Source organism: Ochotona curzoniae, unplaced genomic scaffold (genome assembly GCF_017591425.1).
Source record: "Ochotona curzoniae isolate NIBS_2020 unplaced genomic scaffold, NIBS_Ocur_1.0 contig_883, whole genome shotgun sequence".
NCBI lineage: Eukaryota > Metazoa > Chordata > Mammalia > Lagomorpha > Ochotonidae > Ochotona > Ochotona curzoniae.
Genome location: NW_024466599.1, coordinates 17231032 through 17248987, shown reverse-complemented (window position 1 = coordinate 17248987; position 17956 = coordinate 17231032). Strand labels below are relative to the sequence as shown.

The 17956-nt window shown below is 51.6% G+C and overlaps 1 protein-coding gene across 1 annotated transcript in view; it reads left to right on the top strand.

Annotated features, from left to right (window-relative positions):
- The window catches only part of DTNB (dystrobrevin beta), a 220691-nt gene extending 203260 nt beyond the window's left edge, over positions 1 to 17431 (top strand). Inside the window, exons 17-20 of the mRNA XM_040992931.1 lie at positions 12793 to 12952; positions 13446 to 13535; positions 16053 to 16106; positions 17403 to 17431. Of these exons, the coding sequence (XP_040848865.1) occupies positions 12793 to 12952; positions 13446 to 13535; positions 16053 to 16106; positions 17403 to 17407 (309 nt within the window). The 3' untranslated portion in view covers positions 17408 to 17431. The remainder of the gene's footprint in view (positions 1 to 12792; positions 12953 to 13445; positions 13536 to 16052; positions 16107 to 17402) is intronic.
- The last annotated feature ends 525 nt before the right edge of the window (positions 17432 to 17956 follow it).

Genomic DNA, 17956 nt, shown 5'->3' with positions numbered 1-17956 from the left:
GAAGGGAGCAGCCCCAATCAGCTGTGTTCAAGGGTTTTTAAGGAACAATTATCCAATCAACTAAGAGAGCTCTGGTGCATGATACAAATCATTCTATCAACCAAGCTTATATCAGTCCACAATACAAATTATGCAGTCAACTATAGTGGCATAAAACAGATACCAAATTAATTTAAGCATCGTGCACTCTAAACTATTCAGTCAGTAAGTGCTTCACCCTGTCTAGTAGCAAACAATTGAACCAGGCAAACAGGTCCTTCCAATTCTATGCACAGAAACCAATTTGGGGCAATCAGCATACTGCATGAGCTGTAAAAGAAAAGCAGGATCCATCCTGGAATGGGATAGTTTCTTGTGATAAGCACTCTCACATTCCTGGGACTTTCCAAGAATCCAAGGTCTTTCTGAGAACCCAAGGTTAAGCACATGTCCCGGAAATGTTTCAGGAGATGTAGCCTCTGTCCCTGTTTCTTATTGTCTGCACTTAGTGGCTTCAGGCTAACTGCAGCTCTGCACCTGTAGATTCACTGACACAGACAGAGACTAACCGAGCCCAGCCAGAGCGCACTCATATCAGAAAGCAAAACACAGCACCCCACATTGCTCGATGCTAGCCATGGGTCCCTGGCCACCAGTCATCCCATTGCCGGAGACAATGCCTCATCCCAAGGATGACTCCAAGGGTTTTAGAAAGGCTCGGATGGGGACCCTCAGATGGAAAACCACACTTGGACTTGTTACATCACAGTGTCACAGGATAGGGCTGAGTTTAAGTGAGTGTAAGAGAAGTGAGTAATGACTGTGACTTTAAGAAGCTCTGGTGCCCTTCCCTGGTTCCCCTCTAACCCCAGCCACTTTGCCAGAGCTTGAGTGGCATGAGTACCTGGGCTGGAAATTCTTGTCTTTCCTCCCATCCCTCCTGAGACCCCTTTCTCTTGTCTTTTCTCAGATGGAGGGATTCTATTGAAGGGCCGAACTGCCTGGCTCTTGCAGATAAGATCTGGTGCTGAGGGACTCTGTAGCTCCCGACCTACCCTGTGGTTGAGCACACTTGGGAATGCAGTGGGGTCTGTGGAGTCAAAGGTGATCAGGGCCCTGGTCACCGTCACACTGTAATTAAATTATCTGCCTCTGTCACTGTAGCATCCCTAGCCTCTCACCCCACCTGCCACACAGTGGAGCCTCAGTAAACATCTTTTTTTTTTGCTGCAAGAAAAACACTGCTAGCCACATTCACAGCATTTTGACTTATAGCTCTCTGTATTGATGATTATAAGAATCATAGTGGAAAAAATCACCTATAGCAGCCATCTTGCTCAGGGTCCTACCATATAACATATTCATTCAAGAGACTAGATTATGGCTCACAAATCAGACACAAATTTCAATATTATCAGCAGGAAAGTCAAGGTAACACATGAATATCATTACTAGTTCTGTTGCTGCTGTCTAAATAGCAGATACAGATTGCGTAGAATAAAATCTCTCTCCCTTTTTAATGCTGATAATATATAGGATGCAGAATATCTATAGATATTTTTTTTAATTATTTGGAAGTGGTTTGAGCAAAAAAAAAAAAAAAAAAAAACCCAGTGTCAGAAATGACTCAGCTTGCAGGGGAGCAGCATGCCAACCAGGCACCTGTGGGCAATGCTATTAATGACCCTCAGTGCCCCTGAGCCGTGAGCTGCTCCAGCCTCCATCAGACAGTACTCCCCACCCCTACTTCTCACTGATCCATCCTGTTAGAAGATCATGACCTTTTCTACACAAGCCTGTGTCAGGTATAAAAGCTGTGACATTAGGCCAGGAAATCACATGAGGATAGGAGGTACCTAGTTTATGTTCTGGACCCAGTGGTCAGCGAATGGGCAATGTCACCGCTGCTGTGAAAATCATGTGGTCTGAGGGATGTGTGGGGATGTGGGCTTCTGGAGGTTGGGCCATCAGGAGGGATTTTGCTCTTGTACCCTTTCTGGTTTCCCAGACCCAGATGAGTTGGCCAGCCACCATGCTGAGGCCACTCCTGGAAGCCCCATCTCCAGTCTTGACTCTGCTTCTTAGCCACAGTTCAACCTTGGGGGCTCCCACAAGCCTCATAAGCAACTAATATTGTGAGGTTTAAAGAGAAAGTAGGTTGTTATTGTTGTTTAAGACCTACACATGAACAAACGAAAAACCTCTTCTTTGTCCATGAAGAAATTATTGGTGCCAACTGGCCATGGGGACCACTCCCACTCCTGGTTCAGGTAACCTTTAAACTCACATCTTGTTGGGAAGTGACTCAGGTCCACATGTTCTTAGAATTCCACAGGCCCTCTGGCCCTGCCATATCGTGAGACAGAAGTGCGGATCACTTTCCTCCTGCTAGGGGAGGGATTGCCATTCATTTTGATGTTGAGCAGCATTTTATCACATGTTAAAGCGGTGAACTTGGCCTCTTGGTTGATAAAAGGAAAACTTTGCACAAATACCCCTCCTGAGTAGCACAATGGGCATTTCATGGCTGGTTGTACTGCCCTTAGATCACAAGCACAAGCCAGCTCAGCACAGCTGTTGCCCTCCTGAATGTCCACCCCGTCAGTAACGCCCGAGGCTGTGTAGTGGCTGTCCATCCCACAGTCCCGTGCCCTGAGCTGCACCCTAGGAATATACACGGACCACCCCCCAATGACTTTCAAAGAGAGTTTACCATCTTGGCAGCTTAGGGACTTGAAGGTTCACTGTTTTTCTTTCTTTCTTTTTTTTTTTTTTGAAAGTCAGACTCAAAGAAGGAGGGAGAGACAAAGCTATTCCATCTGCTGGTTCACTCCCCAATGGCAGGAGCTGAAGCGATCTGAAACCAGGAGCCAGGAGCTTTTTCCAGGTCTCCCACATAGGTGCAGGGTCCCAAGGCTTTGGGCCATTCTCGACTGCTTTCCCAGGCCACAAGCAGGGAGCTGGATGGGTAGTAGAGCAGCCGGGACACAAACCGACAACCATATAGGATATCAGCATGTGCAAGGCCACTGCGCCGGGCCCTGGTTCACTGTTTTATGTTTCTGTTTCCACCCATTTCCCCCCTCCCTGCTCTCCAACGCCTCTCAAAGATAAGATACGGTTATGATGTTAAACATAGGTGTGTTTACACAGGAGTGTTACACTCCCTCCCCCTTGAGTTCCTACAAGGGGCTCACAGCGGGAAGAGTGGGCACAAGGCCTGTGCGGTTTGTCAGTGTCTGCCCAGCCTCTCCAGCAGCAGGCCCTCACCGGCTTGTGTCCCTCCACTATGCTCCGAACTGTCCTGAGCTGTCCTTCTGCCTTACTGCACTTGGCACTTGAGAACCACCCCCCAATACCTCCAGGGATGTTCCCTATACACCCCACCTAGACGAACATAGAGCTCATGGGATGTGCCGCCTCCTCCGAGCATTGTAGCCCAGATCTCGGCAGTGCATCACCCAGAGGGACAAGGGAAAGATGATCTGGGTGTGAAGATGCTGGCCACCTGAGACTGTAGAAACCGTGAGAACAGGAAGGTGGTCAGGGTGCGGAAGTGGGTCTGGCTGGGCCTTTGGGCGTCACAAGTTAACGACAGCCAAGCAGTCAAGTCTGCCAAGTATTTGAAGACGCATATGAGAACTTCAAAAAACTGACAGACAATGCTCACTGGACAACAGCCAAGTGCTGGCTTCCAAACATGTTTGCGTGGACAGCGTTCTGTACAGTCAGAGGCAATGCAGACAGACAGCTAATTGCAACCGAGGTAGTCTCTTAGGCCACATGGATTCTTGCTCACATCTGCTCTGCAAAGCTGCCTACACATGCATCCTTCAGAGCTCTATATTATTGTGTATTATGAAAAAAGAGGTAAGGTTTGACAGCTTAAGCTGCCACCTGTAATGCCAGCATCCTGTAGAGCCACTGATTCAGTTCCCACCTGCTCCACTTTCTATCCAGATGCCTGGTGATGTGCCTGGCAAAGCCAGAGAGCATGATCAAGTACTGAGCCCGCTGCCACCAAGGTGGGAGTCCAGATAAAGCTTCCAGCTCCTGGCTTCAGTCTGGCCTAAGCCCAGGCACTGAGGCCATATGACGAGGGAACCAGTCGATGGAAGATTCTCTCTCTCCCTTTTTCTCTTTCTCTCCTACTCTCTTTTTATTTTTTATTTCCTTTTTTTTTTTTTTGATGATGTTAACATAGTTGATCAGAGTGGGGAGGGTCGAGGATCAAGGAAAGTGGGTGAGACCATTGTTAACACATTTTCTTTTTCTTCTTGCTGTATATGGGTGAAGGGGAGGAACACAAGGGGAGTAACCACGCCCCACCTCCCAGTCGCCTCAGTACTGGGATGGGGAACTGCCACCCAATGTCATCCAGGGTCCCCATGTGGAGCATTTTCTGAGGGGTGTGATCAAGTGGTTTTAATGGTTCTAAGGTGCTGTTGATATCATCACTCCAAGGATGAGGAAATTCCAAGGTCGATTGGCTGAGATAGCACACCTCCCAGAAGTTTACTGTCAAGCTCCGCTTAGTGAATCAATTTGTTCTGCCCTCCTCTGCAAACCAGTAGGTGCTGAGGCCTGGCCCTCCTGTACACCAGGGGGAGCTGCAGCCCAGTTAGAGCGACCCCCAGTTACTCCTACTGGGTGGCCCCCAGCTCTGGTTCCTGTGCCTGCCAGCATGTGCAGTGGACTTCTCTCTTATTCTCTCTCTTCGCTACATCTATAAGTCTGCCTTTCAGATAAATAAAAGATGTACTTAATGTTACTTGATAGACAAAAATAGAGAGGTGAGAGAGAGAGAGATCTTCCATCTGCTAATTCACTCCCCAGGTGGCTATCCAGAGCCAGGAGCTTCTGAGTCTCCCATGGGAATGCAGTAGCCCAAGCTCTTGGGACATCCTCCGTTGCTTTTCCAAGCCAGGGAGCTGGATTGGAAGTAGAGCAACCAGAACTTGGACTGTTATTCGTATGGGATGCTGACCTACCGCCCCCGCCACAGGCAGAGGCCTAACCTACTACACCATGGTGCCGGCCCTCACCTTTCTTTTGAGCTGTGGGTTTATAGTGAGTTTTTTTTTTTTTTTTTTTTTAAAGATTTTTTTTTTTTTTTTTTAAGATTTATTTTTATTATTTTTTCATTGGAAAGGCAGATATACAGAGAGGAGAGACAGAGAGGAAGATCTTCCGTCCGATGATTCACTCCCCAAGTGAGCGCAACGGGCCGATACTATGCCGATCCGAAGCCAGGAGCCTCTTCTGGGTCTCCCACGCGGGTGCAGGTTCCCAAAGCTTTGGGCCGTCCTCTGCTGCTTTCCCAGGCCACAGGCAGGGAGCTGGAAGGGAAGCGGGGCTGCCGGGATTAGAACCGGCGCCCATATGGGATCCCGGGCGGCAAGGTGAGGACCTTTAACCACTTGCGCCACCGCGCCGGGCCCTATAGTGAGTTTTAAGAGATCGTTCAGTGTCCCAACAAAGACACTGGGCAATGTGCCATCTTCCTCCCGCTGAGGAAGGTAAGGGGAAACCTTGCCCCTAGTGCCCTGCTATCTTGGAGAAAGTCATGAGTGGTGACAGAATCAGAAAGATTGAGCGCCATAGCCTTCTACCAGCTGCCAGTTCCATGAACTCAGGACACCCAGCAGTCCTAGTGTGTCCTGATCCAACCTCTGGCAGCTAGTCCTAATGGTAGCCATAGTAAGCAATGGTTGCAGGTGATCTGAGCTCTGCCGCAGTGACCTGGGAACCCCGTGCAGAGGCACTCCGCTGAAGTGACCTGGGAACCCCATGTAGGGGACCCTTGGGACATGGCAGACGCATGTGGTGGCTAGATACAAGTTAACTGTGGGGAGAGCCACATCGTGAAGCTAGGCAACTCCTCTCCCAGATGTTCATGATCCAAACATGTTGTTAGCAGTCTGCACTGCGCTGAGACCTGCTGGCAGAGGTGGTCTCCAGACAGTCTCCTGCCTTTGATGCTGCCCAGAGGTTGCCGATATCTTTGGCTGCTGCACCTTCCCCACCCTTCACCAGCTGTGGCCTCTCTCCCCAGCCCTGATTCCCTGGCAGCTGCATTCATGTGATGCAGCAGGACAGCCAGCATGGCCACACAACCTGCCATCCTGTCTGCTCAGGTCCCTGCTGTAGCCACTGAGCCAGCTGCCTCTTCCTGCACAATCACCTCCGGCACCAGATCAAAGGCACTTTAGGGCTTTTGGCCTTTTTTGAAGGGAACAACAACAACAACAAAAAAGTTCTGAGTGTGTCAGGCCGCAGCACCTAGCCCAAGCGTCAGACTTGGCACCACTTGCTCCTGGCACAGCCTTTTGTTTTGCAGAGAGTGCACCTCTGAAAATCGGCAGCAAAAAGGCTAGTCTATGGAAATTAAAGCTGCTGCTGCAGAGTGAAGGTAACCGCCCATCAGGCCATCTGCTACCTGGCAGGTGTCCATGAGGCAGACAGCGGCGGAGACTGGAGTGTCTCCCACTCTGTTACTGTGAGGCCGACTTTGCTCTGCGTTCTGGCAGGGGGGCAGGGGAAACCCTCCACGGAGGGTGTCAGCTCTCGGGTTCCAATAGCTCTACCTGCGGCCTTCCCAGTTTGATGACCCAGCTGTCCTGTGCACCAAGGTAATAAAATAGTCTGACCTGCTTCATGAGAAGAAGAGAAAGGAATACTATTTGTGGGGCCCCTGCCACGTGCTAAGCTTCATGCTGGGAGTGCCTGGTAGGGCCAAGAGCAGAGCAGGCTCATTCTGCTGCTAAAGACAGTGTTCTCCACCCATCCCCATGCAGCTGGCCCTCTGGCCGCCACCCAGACTGCAGCAGGCTAGTCCTTGTCTGTGCTCAGCCGGGGCCGGCCAGGGCCGGCAGTGTCCTCAGCTCACCTTCCTTGGCATCGTCTCCACCTGTGTTGGCACTCACGGCAGATGCTGTGTTCTAGATCAGACACTTGGTCTAATCCCCGTGTTCGCCTGGCTCACGTTTCTCACTCAGTGCTGGGCTGTCCTGAGCGAGGGCACATCAAGCCTCAGACTACAGAGGGCCTGACTTGGCCCAGGCCCTTCTGGCCTCAGAAGCCTCACACTCTGATACGTACCTGAGGCAGCCAGCAAAGACGGATCCCAGTCCCCATGTTTGTGGTGTGACCTGGTGACTCTCTGTCCTGGGATAGAAGGTGAACTTGGGCCCAGAGCAGGGCCACAAGCTCCTGAGCCCCATGAGCTCGCAAGTAGATATCTGGAGCAGCTTTGCCCAGGCACCAGGGGTCTCTGCCGATTGGTGAGTGAAGAGCCAGCAGGGCAGAGAGCTGCCCTGGTTGGTTGTCCTGTTCACCTAGCCCTGCTCTTCCAGCACAGTTTTCCCCCACTACCGGAGGCTTCTGTTTAGAAAATCTGAACCACAAGCTGCTTACTGGGTTTACCTGGTTGACCTGTGCTGCATTCAAGCCTCCGTTGCAATTGCTAGCCCTGTTCCCCGCACTCATCAGCTCCCTTTGCATCTGACCTCTGTCAGGGGTAGCAGGTTGGAAGCAAAACACGCCCTGTGTGACCATGACTCAGCTTCAGAAGAACGCCCTCCTCTGCTTAGAGTAGCCAGAACTGAGGCTGAGCTGGGGTCTCTTGGCAATGAACACGGATCACAGGGCTTTATTCCGGGAAATATTCCAAGTGCCATCTAGCTGTCTCCCCGTGGCTTACACAGGAAGAGGCAGTTGTGGCCAGAAGCAGCAGCTCTGACTGCTGGAACCACAGCCTTGTTTCTGCCTACCCACCTGGAAGACCTGGATTGAGTTCCCCAATTCTTGTGTTGGCCCTGGAGCAGCCCCAGTCAATGTTGGGGAGTGAACTGTCAGGAGAAGGAGGGGCTATCTTGCTTTTTCTTTTTTTTTTTTTTTTTAGATTTTGGTTTTTATTAGAAAGTCAGATATTCAGAGAGGAGAGACAAAGGACGCTCTTTGGTCCAATGATTCACTCCCCAAGCAGCTTCAGTGGCCAGTGCTGTGCCAATCTGAAGCCAGAAGCTCTTTCAGGTTTCCCATGTGGGTGCATCATCTTAGTGACACATCTATTCAAAACCTTTGTCCATTTCTCAGTTGGCTTATTTGTCTTATTATTGAGTTAGAAGAGTTACTCATGTGTTTTGGATGCAAATTATTAATTTGCAAATACTTTTCCCAGCCCAGGGCTTATCTTTGTTTTTTTAATGGCATGGTTTTAATAGTAATTTCATAGGGATATAATTCACATGCCATACAGTTTGCTGTTTTACAGCATGAAATGCAGTGGTTTTTAATGTAATCATGGAGTTCTACAAGAACCATCACCACAATTTTAGAGCACATCATCACCCCCTTAATGAAACCGCATACCCATTAGCACGCGTTGTTACTCCTTCCCCGGACAACCACTAGTCTAGCCTCTGTCACTGTAGATTTGCTTGTTAGTTGTAGACAGTTCATGGAAGTAGCATCATTGTTGGGTTCAGTAAAATCGAATAAAACTCTAAGGCAAGTGAAATGATTTTAATTTTGTGTCCATGGTGAATGAAAAGATTTTTTTTAAGATTTATTTATTTTTATTGCAAAGTCAGATATACAAAGAGGAGGAGAGACAGAGAGGAAGATCTTCCGTCTGATGATTCACTCCCCAAGTGGCCTCAGTGGCTGGAGCTGAGCCAATCCGAAGCTAGGAGCCAGGAGCTTCTTCCGGGTCTCCTACACGGGTGCAGGGTCCCAAGGCTTTGGGCCATCCTCAACTGCTTTCCCAGGCCACAAGGAGGGAGCTGGATGGGAAGTGGAGCCACCAGGATTAAAACTAGTGCCCATATGGGATCCCAGTACATTAAAGGCAAGGAATTTAATCACTAAACTATTGCACCCGTCCTGAGTGAAATGATTTTAATTTCCAGTCTGGGGGCAACCTCTTGTCATGAGCAAGAAGCACCTTGAACAAAATTAAGTGTGGGGTTTTTATAACAAGTATCTATGGGAAAATCAATACCTACATGATATCAGGTAAATACATAATGGGGAGTTATTTTGTGACATAGAGCAAGTAAAAATTTACAATGGTTAAGATTCTGATCCAATTGCTTCAATAAAGATTTACAAGCAAAAGCTCAGGATTCCAATCCTATCACTTCAATCTAGTCAGTAAAACAGCATGCCTCGAAGGTAACTGTCCTATCTGGGAATTCTAGAAACCCTAGGATCATTCCTATCTCCTTTTTGCTTCCTGGTCTTTCAGAAAACAGGATTTTTCCCATGGTGGATGCGGGTTTTTCTTAGGAGATTCCAGAGTTCTAGGAATATATTCACCTTAACAATTAACCCTATCAATCATAGACTATATGATCTTTGTGACTGATTGCTTTCACTTAGTAAAATGTTTTCAAGGTTAATCGATCTTATAATACTCACACTACTCTCTTTATTGCTGAAAAACACTTAATTGTGTAAATATACTGTTGTTTTTAAATCTTTTATTGAGTTGTTTCTGCTTTTTGCCTAGATTTTTTCCTAAAACTTGATTGATTGATTGATTTGGAAGTAAAGAGATACAGAGAGGGAGAAGCAAGAGATTTTCCATCTGCTGATTCACTCCTCACAATGGTGAGGCTGAGCTAGGCAAAAGCTGGGAGCCAGGGGCTTCCTTTGAGTCTCCCTTCTGGGTGGCAAAGGCCCAAACACATGTATCATCTTCCACTGCTTTTTCCAGGCCAGTGGCAAGGAGCTGGATTGGAAATAGAGCAGCCAGGACCAGACCAGCTCCCATGTGGGATGCTGGCTTTGCAGGCAGCAGCTTTATTTACTGCACCACAGCACTGGCCCCTTTGGGCTTATGTTGGGTAATGGTGCTATGAATGTTTGCTATAGGCTATTGTATGGACATGTTGGCATCTCTCTCAGGTATATGTCTAGGATTGGAATTGCTGGGTCTCACGGCACTCAATATTTAGCCTGTTGAGGGCCTGGTTCGGTGGCCTAGTGGTTAAAGTCCTTGCCTTGAACGTGCCGGGATCCCATATGGGTGCCAGTTCTAATCCCAGCAGCTCCACTTTCCATCCAGCTCCCTCCTTGTGGCCTGGGAAAGCAGTTGAGGACAACCCAAAGCTTTGGGACCCTGCACCCGTGTGGGATGCCTGGAAGAAGTTCCTGGCTTCAAATCGGTGCAGCACTGCCCGTTGCAGTCACTTGGGGAGTGAATCATCAGACGGAAGATCTTCCTCTCTGCCTCTCCTCCTCTCTGTAAATCTGACTTTGCAATAAAAATAAATAAATCTTTTTTTAAAAGAATCTGAAATACATTCCTTAAAAAAATATATTTAACCTGTTGAGCAACTTTCCAAAGCAGCTATTTGTTGTGTTCTCCAACCCTCTCAGCTCTGCCTGGTGGTCCCTACAGCCCCACAGTCTGGTCAGCCCTTGTCATCCGTCCCCTTTTATTATAGTAATCCTAGTGGACACAGTGTGGTTCTGATTTGAATTCCCTGAAGTCTGGTAATGCCAAGCATGTTCTCATGCGCTCATTGGGAACACTGTATCTCAGGAGCAATGCTGTTCAGATTCTTTGCCCATTTTAAAATAGGGTTATTTGGCCTGTTGCTACTGAGCTGGAAGCGTTTCACATTCAGATCCGTTATCAAACACATCACATGCCAAAGGTTTCTGCCTGCCTGTGGTTTGGCTTCAGCTTCCTAATGTTGACCTCTGAGACACAAAAGTCTATTCTGTGGCTTTTCCTAGCCAAGACCGTGAGGCTTCTCCAGGGTTCTCCTGTGGAGTTCATATGGTTGGCACTTTTGTGCTACATTCAGTTTTTAATGATGCTTTTTGAAGAACAAAAGATTTTCATTTTGATGGCATTCATTGTGTTTGACATACCATTGTTTGGGTGTCATATCTAAGAAACTTACTTCAGCCATATTTTTAAATTTTTTTATGCTTTCCTTGATAAATGTTAACAGTTGTAGCCTTTATTGTTGTTTTTGGAATTTATTGATGATGTTTACATAGTTCTTAGAGTGAGAAGGGTCGAAGATCAGGGGATAGTGGATAAGACCTTTGTTCACACATTTTCTTTTTCTTCTTCCCGTGTATGGGGGAGAGGAGGATACCACGCCCAGCCTCCCAACCGCCCCAGTACCTGGGGATGGGGAACTGCCACCTGACGTCATCCCAGGGTCCCCACTGTGGAGCATGTTCTGAGGGTTCCGCTCATGTTGTTCCCATAGTCCTGAGGTGCTGCTGATATTACCACTCTAAGAATGAGGACATCCTTCCAAGGTCGATTGGCTGTCATAGTCCACCTTCGAGATTCCGTTTGCCCAGAAGTTTGCTGTCAAGCTTTGCTGGGATAGTTGATTAGTCTGTTCTACCCTCCATCTTCAGCAAACCAGTGGGTTCTGTGGCCCAGCCCAGAGTGACCCTCAATAACCCCACTGGACCAGCCCCCGCCCCAGTAGCCTTTATTGTTACTTTGATTCATTTTGAATGGACAGAGCCCAGTAAGGATGCTAAGTGACAAAAGCAAATTGCAAACCGGTGCTTGCAGGATAAGACAATTCATGCACAACAGCGTAAAATGTGTAGCTGGGTAGATGCACTTGGGTGAGAAGTTTCACACCCAGATCTTGGGCAATGGCTGCCTCAGAAGGGGTAAGAAAAGAGAGTTGAATGTGGGAAGAATCTGTGGCCACAGGAATCCTCCAAGTTACCTGCAACACTTGCAGTTGAAATCAGTTTAACACAGGATCTCGGCTTCCATTGGGAGCAGGTTTTTGTGACACTTTCTGGTTTTCCACATCTTCTAGTTCCTGCACACTCATAGAGCTGGCACAGACCCACACCAGAACAGGGCATGCTGCTGTAGAAGTCAGCTCCCCCCAGCCAGGGCTCTGCACCAAGGATCCTGGGTGCCTCCGCTGCCCACCCAGTAAAGACAGAGCTTGTCTACCTGGGGCTTCCCAGCTGCGTCCCTGCCAGCATGATTCTCTCCACACGCAGGCCTCCTCCCACCGCAGCTTGCATCTGCCCAGTTTTGCTTCTGCAGAAAAACCCCATCTTGGTGCCACACCCAGCATCCCCTACTCCCAGGAGAAGCCCCGACCCTTGTGAGCTGCCTCCGTCCGGCTTTGTCTCATCAGCTCCAACTCTGACTCTGTCCCCAGCTCTCACCAGGAAAACTTGACCTCTGCCTCACAGGTGTCCTATTCCCCAGCCTCCACCATAGGTACACAAAAGACCTGACTGTGCATGTCTGACCAGGGCCCCAGGATAGGCCTCACCGACCCCAGCCCTGGAACACAGCCTGCCCCAGGCTCTCTACACCCAGAATCAGCAGCTTGATTCCCCAAGGAGAGGCTGTGCCAGCTTTCTCAGGATGGCAAGCCAGGCATGACATTCTGGCTCTCATTCTTGGTTTTCTCCTATTAAATAGAGGTGAAAAGGCAGCCCCTTTGTGCCCATGGGCTGTTGGGGATCACATGAGAACAAACGCAGTTTACAAACAGAAAGGGCCTCTGGGTCGCCCTGCGTCCTCCTCTTGGCCCGACCCAGACCCAGCTTAGTTTGTCCTCTCCCTTCCCACCCATTCTCAGTTGGGGCTCCTGATGTTCCCGCACACACACACACTCCCTTACCCCCTTCCTCCTTCTCCTCTTGTCTGTCCTATATACAGCCCCACAGCTGCCTTTCATGCATGACCTGCTCCACAGCACCAAAGCCTACAGCAGCTGCACCTCACATTCCCCATCAGAGACGTCGGATCCCTGAACTCACCTGTTCTCTCTCACTCTCTGGCCCTCCTAGGCTCAGGCCACAGGATCACCACACACATCACCCACGCACGGAGGTGGCCGCTCCATGCCCATGCCTGTCCGCTCCACGTCTGCAGGCTCCACGCCCACCCACTGCCCGCAGGACTCGCTGAGCGGCGTCGGGGGAGATGTGCAAGAGGCCTTTGCACAAGGTGGGTGCCTACAGCATGGGGCTGTGCAACCTGGGAAAAGTTGGGATGCAGACTCCCAGTGAAGGCTTGGGCAGTTTAGGTCTTAGCTAAACCATGCTGGATTTTCAGATAGGAATGAGGCAGCTGCTGGTCCCTTTCCTTAAGATGGGCCACTGCTGGCCATGGGAGGTGTGCACCTGCTGTGATGGGGAGATAGTGCAGGACTTGTGCTTCAAACTCTGCCTCCTTGAGGAGGCAGCGGGTAGCATCCTTCCTCAGGTCACATAGCCAGCTGGGAAGGCCTTTGGAGCAAGCATGGGAAGGACGCAGGGAGGGTGCAGTTGCCAGGGTCGTGAGGAGCAAGTGTTTGGCAACCTTGAGAAGTGGGGTGGGGCTCTGTCAACCTGGAACCCAGCTCTGTGAAGCTCAGGCAGAGCAGCGAGCAAGTGAGGAGAAGGGCTAAGGTGCCTCCAGCTCTCTTCTCCATGCCCACCACCCTGGCATCTCCCCTCAGGTACCAGGAGAAACCTCCGCAGTGATTTGCTGGTGGCCGCTGACTCCATCACCAACACCATGTCATCCCTGGTGAAGGAGCTGCGATCAGGTGAAGCCTCATGCATGCCCCAGTGACCGCCACTGCCCGGCCCACACCACATCATTCCACTCACCACTCAGTCTTTGCCTTCTAGGGACATGGTAGCCAGTGGCACCCACACATGAGCCTGGGGTAGGGACAGTGACACAATCAGCCCAGTGCTCTGAGGGTCAGGAACTCAGCTGTTGTCCCAGCCAGAGATCCCTGTGCACCTGCACCATCTCCCCTCCAATGCTCCTTGATTTGGCATCAAGACCCCAGTCCCTCCTGTGGTCCATGGCTCAGCCCCCAGTGGTACCTGAGGCTCTGGACCTGGGCCTGTCACCCCCACCTTCAGTACCCAAGACCTCTCCCTGACACAGAGCCAAGGAGAGAGAGAGGGTACTACTGTCGCCCCTGGAATCCCTGGAGCTGCACTGGCCTTGCAGCCTCCCACCACCGCTGGTTCCTATGGCAACCAGGAAGCCAGCTGCTCTTTCCCCAGCACCCCACTCGCACATGCCCAGAGTCTGCCTGTCTCCTCCCACCTGCTGTGTGCTTCTGGCAGCAGCTTAAGGAAGTCTCCACCATGCTGGGCACACCTCACTAGAGACAGCCTGGGGAAGGCAGGTCCTGCGTGTGCCTTGGGAACTGCGTGGGCAAGTCTTACACCTGCAGGGCAGGGGCTCCCCAGGCTCTGCCCACAGCTCTGCCTCAGGGCAGCCTGCTTTCCACTGTGAGACCCAGCTGGTTTAAACCCAACTTGGCTGAGATGGCTGCTGGGTCTCTAACTCTGCTATGTTCCCCTGGCCTGGTCTCCGGCCCCTCCCTGAACCACATCAGAAGGAGACAGGGCCTTTGGGGACAACTCCTTGATGTCGCTCACACAGATACCAGCCATTCATAGACACCAGTTACAAGCCATTCCCAAGGGGCTTCGGGCCATGGCGGTTAACTTCTCTCGTGCCCTGCGGCTGCTTGCCAGGGTTTATGCAAATTCAGTGGGCCAGGTGCTGATCCCAGGAGGCTCAAGTATGCCATGACACACAATAGCAGGCCAGCACATAGCCATCCCCTACAAAGCAAAATCTATGGGGACCCTGGGAGACCTCTTCCAGTGGGAGAATGGGGGATAGTGCAGGTGGGAAGTTGCCTTAAAGATGGACGCAGCAAGTGACCACCTGGCACAATGTTCTGATAAAATGCAGAAGTAAAGCCCCCTTCCTGTGCCACACTGGCTGCAGCAAAACACCTGCCTCCCTCCTCCCCAGCAAAGCCCTGGGCTTCCATCAGGAGAGGGGCTGCACAGACTATATACATCCTAGGCCAGTCCACCCTGCCTGTCTCCACATCGGGAAAACATTTTCACAAACAATGGGATCCAAGAAATGGGAAGGGGTCTAGGAATCACTGCACCTGATTCGCATCACGGGGTAGGTGTGCCCAGTGGGGAGCCCCCCCACCAGTGTATGCCCATCCCTTCCTGGGCAGCTTCGCCTTCCCTGTGTGGGATGGCAGATACTGGGCTCTCCAAGAGACAGTCCTCACCTCCTTCCCCATCCCAGATGGGACGTGGTTTTCACTCTCCCTGCTGGAGCACGCCAGGACCTGGCTTAGTCTTCCAGGCTCCAGTGCCACGTGAGCACCCGGAGGCTGGCATACTCACCGCACCTTCTTGCTGCCCCCAGCTGAGCACATCAGCCTGCGGCCTCCCGCCAGGGTCCCCCACCTCCAAAAGTTGGAGAAACTCTCACAGACGGCCCCACCTTTCTCACACATCACCACGTGGTGCTGTGCTGGCATTTTAAGTTGGTCCTTGACTGAAACACTAGATTTTCCTTTTTCCTTCTTTTAAGGTGGGGAGGGGACGCCAGCGGGGCAGCGATGTTAATCTAGGTGTTCCCACACGGTGCACTTGTTTTTTTTTAAAGATTTATTTTTTATTATTTTCTCATTGGAAAGGCAGATATACAGAGAGGAGAGACAGAGAGGAAGATCTTCTGTCCAATGATTCACTCCCCAAGTGAGCGCAACGGTCGATGCTATGACGATCTGAAGCCAGGAGCCTCTTCCGGGCCTCCCACACGGGTGCAGGGTCCCAAGGCTTTGGGCCGTCCTCTGCTGCTTTCCCAGGCCACAGGCAGGGAGCTGGATGGGAAGCGGGGCTGCCGGGATTAGAACCGGCGTCCATATGGGATCCCGGGCGTGCAAGGCGAGGACCTTAACCACTTGCGCCACCGCGCCGGGGCCCCACACGGTGCACTTGTATGGTGACTTTCTGGACTCTGAATGCAAGATGTGAAGAGTATCCCTAGGAAACACTGTCTCCTCAGGGAGATGAGCCTGGCACGCCCACCATCCCCTGGTCACCAGCAGCAGAGTGGGTCCCATCAGATGGCTCTGCTGGCCATCGCTCAGGGCTACTGGACCCCGCTCCCCAGTGCTGAGGTGGGTGCAGCCAGAGCTGGAGCGCACCCCCGGCCTCGCCAGTCACCACGTCCACCCTGCACTGAAGGGTCTCTGGTCAACCTAAACTTATTTCCACAGCAGAGGAAGGTGCCGAGGAAGAAGAAGAGAAGATACAGAATGGGAAAGACAGAGGTAAAGGCAACCCAGCAGAACCCCTGCGGCCTGGGGGCTGGGGGTCATGCCCCAAACCCTTTGTCTCCAAGGTCATTAGCATCCCCACCCACTTCCTGCCACCCTTTCTCCCAGTCTGAAGTCAGGTTCCACCCAGCAGGTGGTGCAGTCCATTCCTCTATCCACAGGGGCTTCCTGGTGCTGCAATAGAGGGGGTGGGTTAGGAAGCAGGACTCGAACCAGATACAGAAACATGCCAAAGATGACTCCTCCAGGTGTCTGCAGCACAAAAGGAGACACAAAGAAGCAACAGCTAAAAGGCATCCTAAAGTTATAGGTTTTCATAAAATGAAGAGGGGAGCTAGAGTCACAATGGTTTTGTGGCTTCCCTGGGGAGAAGACAAGACAAAGAGGTCAGCTAAGGACAGTCCTGCTATGACAAGCAAGGCCTATTCAAAGCCAGGAGCGAGGCCTAGGACCACCTAGGACCATGAAGAGCTGAGGTCCCCACAGGAGTGGCTGGGCCAAGGCAAGGACTGGGTCTGGGTCCACACCTGACCCTTTTCACCCTCATCCTTGCGTGTCTTACTTAAACACAGTGACAGCAATACTGTGGGGCGTCTGAGCATCTGAACAGGAACTCCCAGGGCTATAACTGCATCTCTGCAGCCCATCAGCTCCCAAGGCAGAGAGCATGTAGTGTGTTCTGGTCATGCTGTTCCCTCTACTCGGTGCCCAGAACATGTGGCACTAAGTAGGACATCAGAACCCACAGTGCAGCAACAGGGTGCATGCAGTGCAGTACGTCAGAACCTGTTGTGTGTCCGTGGCTATTCAGTGCCATGTCTTGGCACAAGACTCATGTTTCACACAAGTGTGACTCAGGGTGGCCTGGGACCCCAGTCTGCTCTGCCCCACCTTTGTGCCCACCTCGTCCTGGAACTCTGCTCTGCTCTGCTGGGGGTGCCCTTCCTACTCACCCTGAGTGCAGACGCCCCATGTCGTTGCAGGCTCCCCGCTTAGTTCCCATGCCCTTCAGAGCTAACCTCTCCCCACCCCCAGGGTAGGGAGCAAACAGGCTCTAGAGGGCCCAGCTGGTTCTGGCGCCTAAGGGTGAGCAAGAAGAACCGCAGGAGGTCTGCGCCCACCTCCCTAGCCTGAAGGTTGCTCCGTTTCCATGTGTGGCTGACGACGGCTGTGCATGCACTGCACCTCCCATGGCAATTCGGGAGGGGAATATTCAGGGGACCCCCCCCCCCGCAGCAAAGACAGGTGGGGAGACCTTGGCGGTGACCTTTGTGTGTTGTCTGTATCCAGGTTAGCAGAAGAGTCGGGTCGCAGAGAGGTGAGTCTGAGCGGGGTCTTCATCGCCCCTGCCCCTTCAGCGGCAGGTCCCAGGCCCCACTGCGCGGGGTCAGCCCACTGCCTGGGTCCGTTTCCCACAGGCACTGCGCACTTACCTGTGCCCGGAAATGTCCTTCCCCGGGTTTCATTCCCAAGGTCTGCAGCCGCTCTAGCCCCGGCTCTATCATACTGCAGCTTCCGGGCGAACCCAGAAAAAAAGAAGCTTTTTCAAAGTCAAAGGAGGCAGCCGTGGGATTTTCACCTCCCCAGCTCCCCACCCACCCCACCCCCCGCCTCGCCCCTTCCCTTCTCCCCCTATTTAGTGCTTCTAAAACTCAAAGCAACTTCTGGATAGAGCAGTCAGGGCCAACGCCCCAGGGGCCGCATTTTCTATCCAGGACATCCCTCCCCGCTCCCGCCCCTCTACCTCCCTGCAGCCTCTGCCGGGAGGGGAGGCTGCTCCCCTGCTCCCCGGCGCGGTTGCGCGCACCCAGGCCAGGACTGGGCCTAGGCCGTCAGCAGCCACG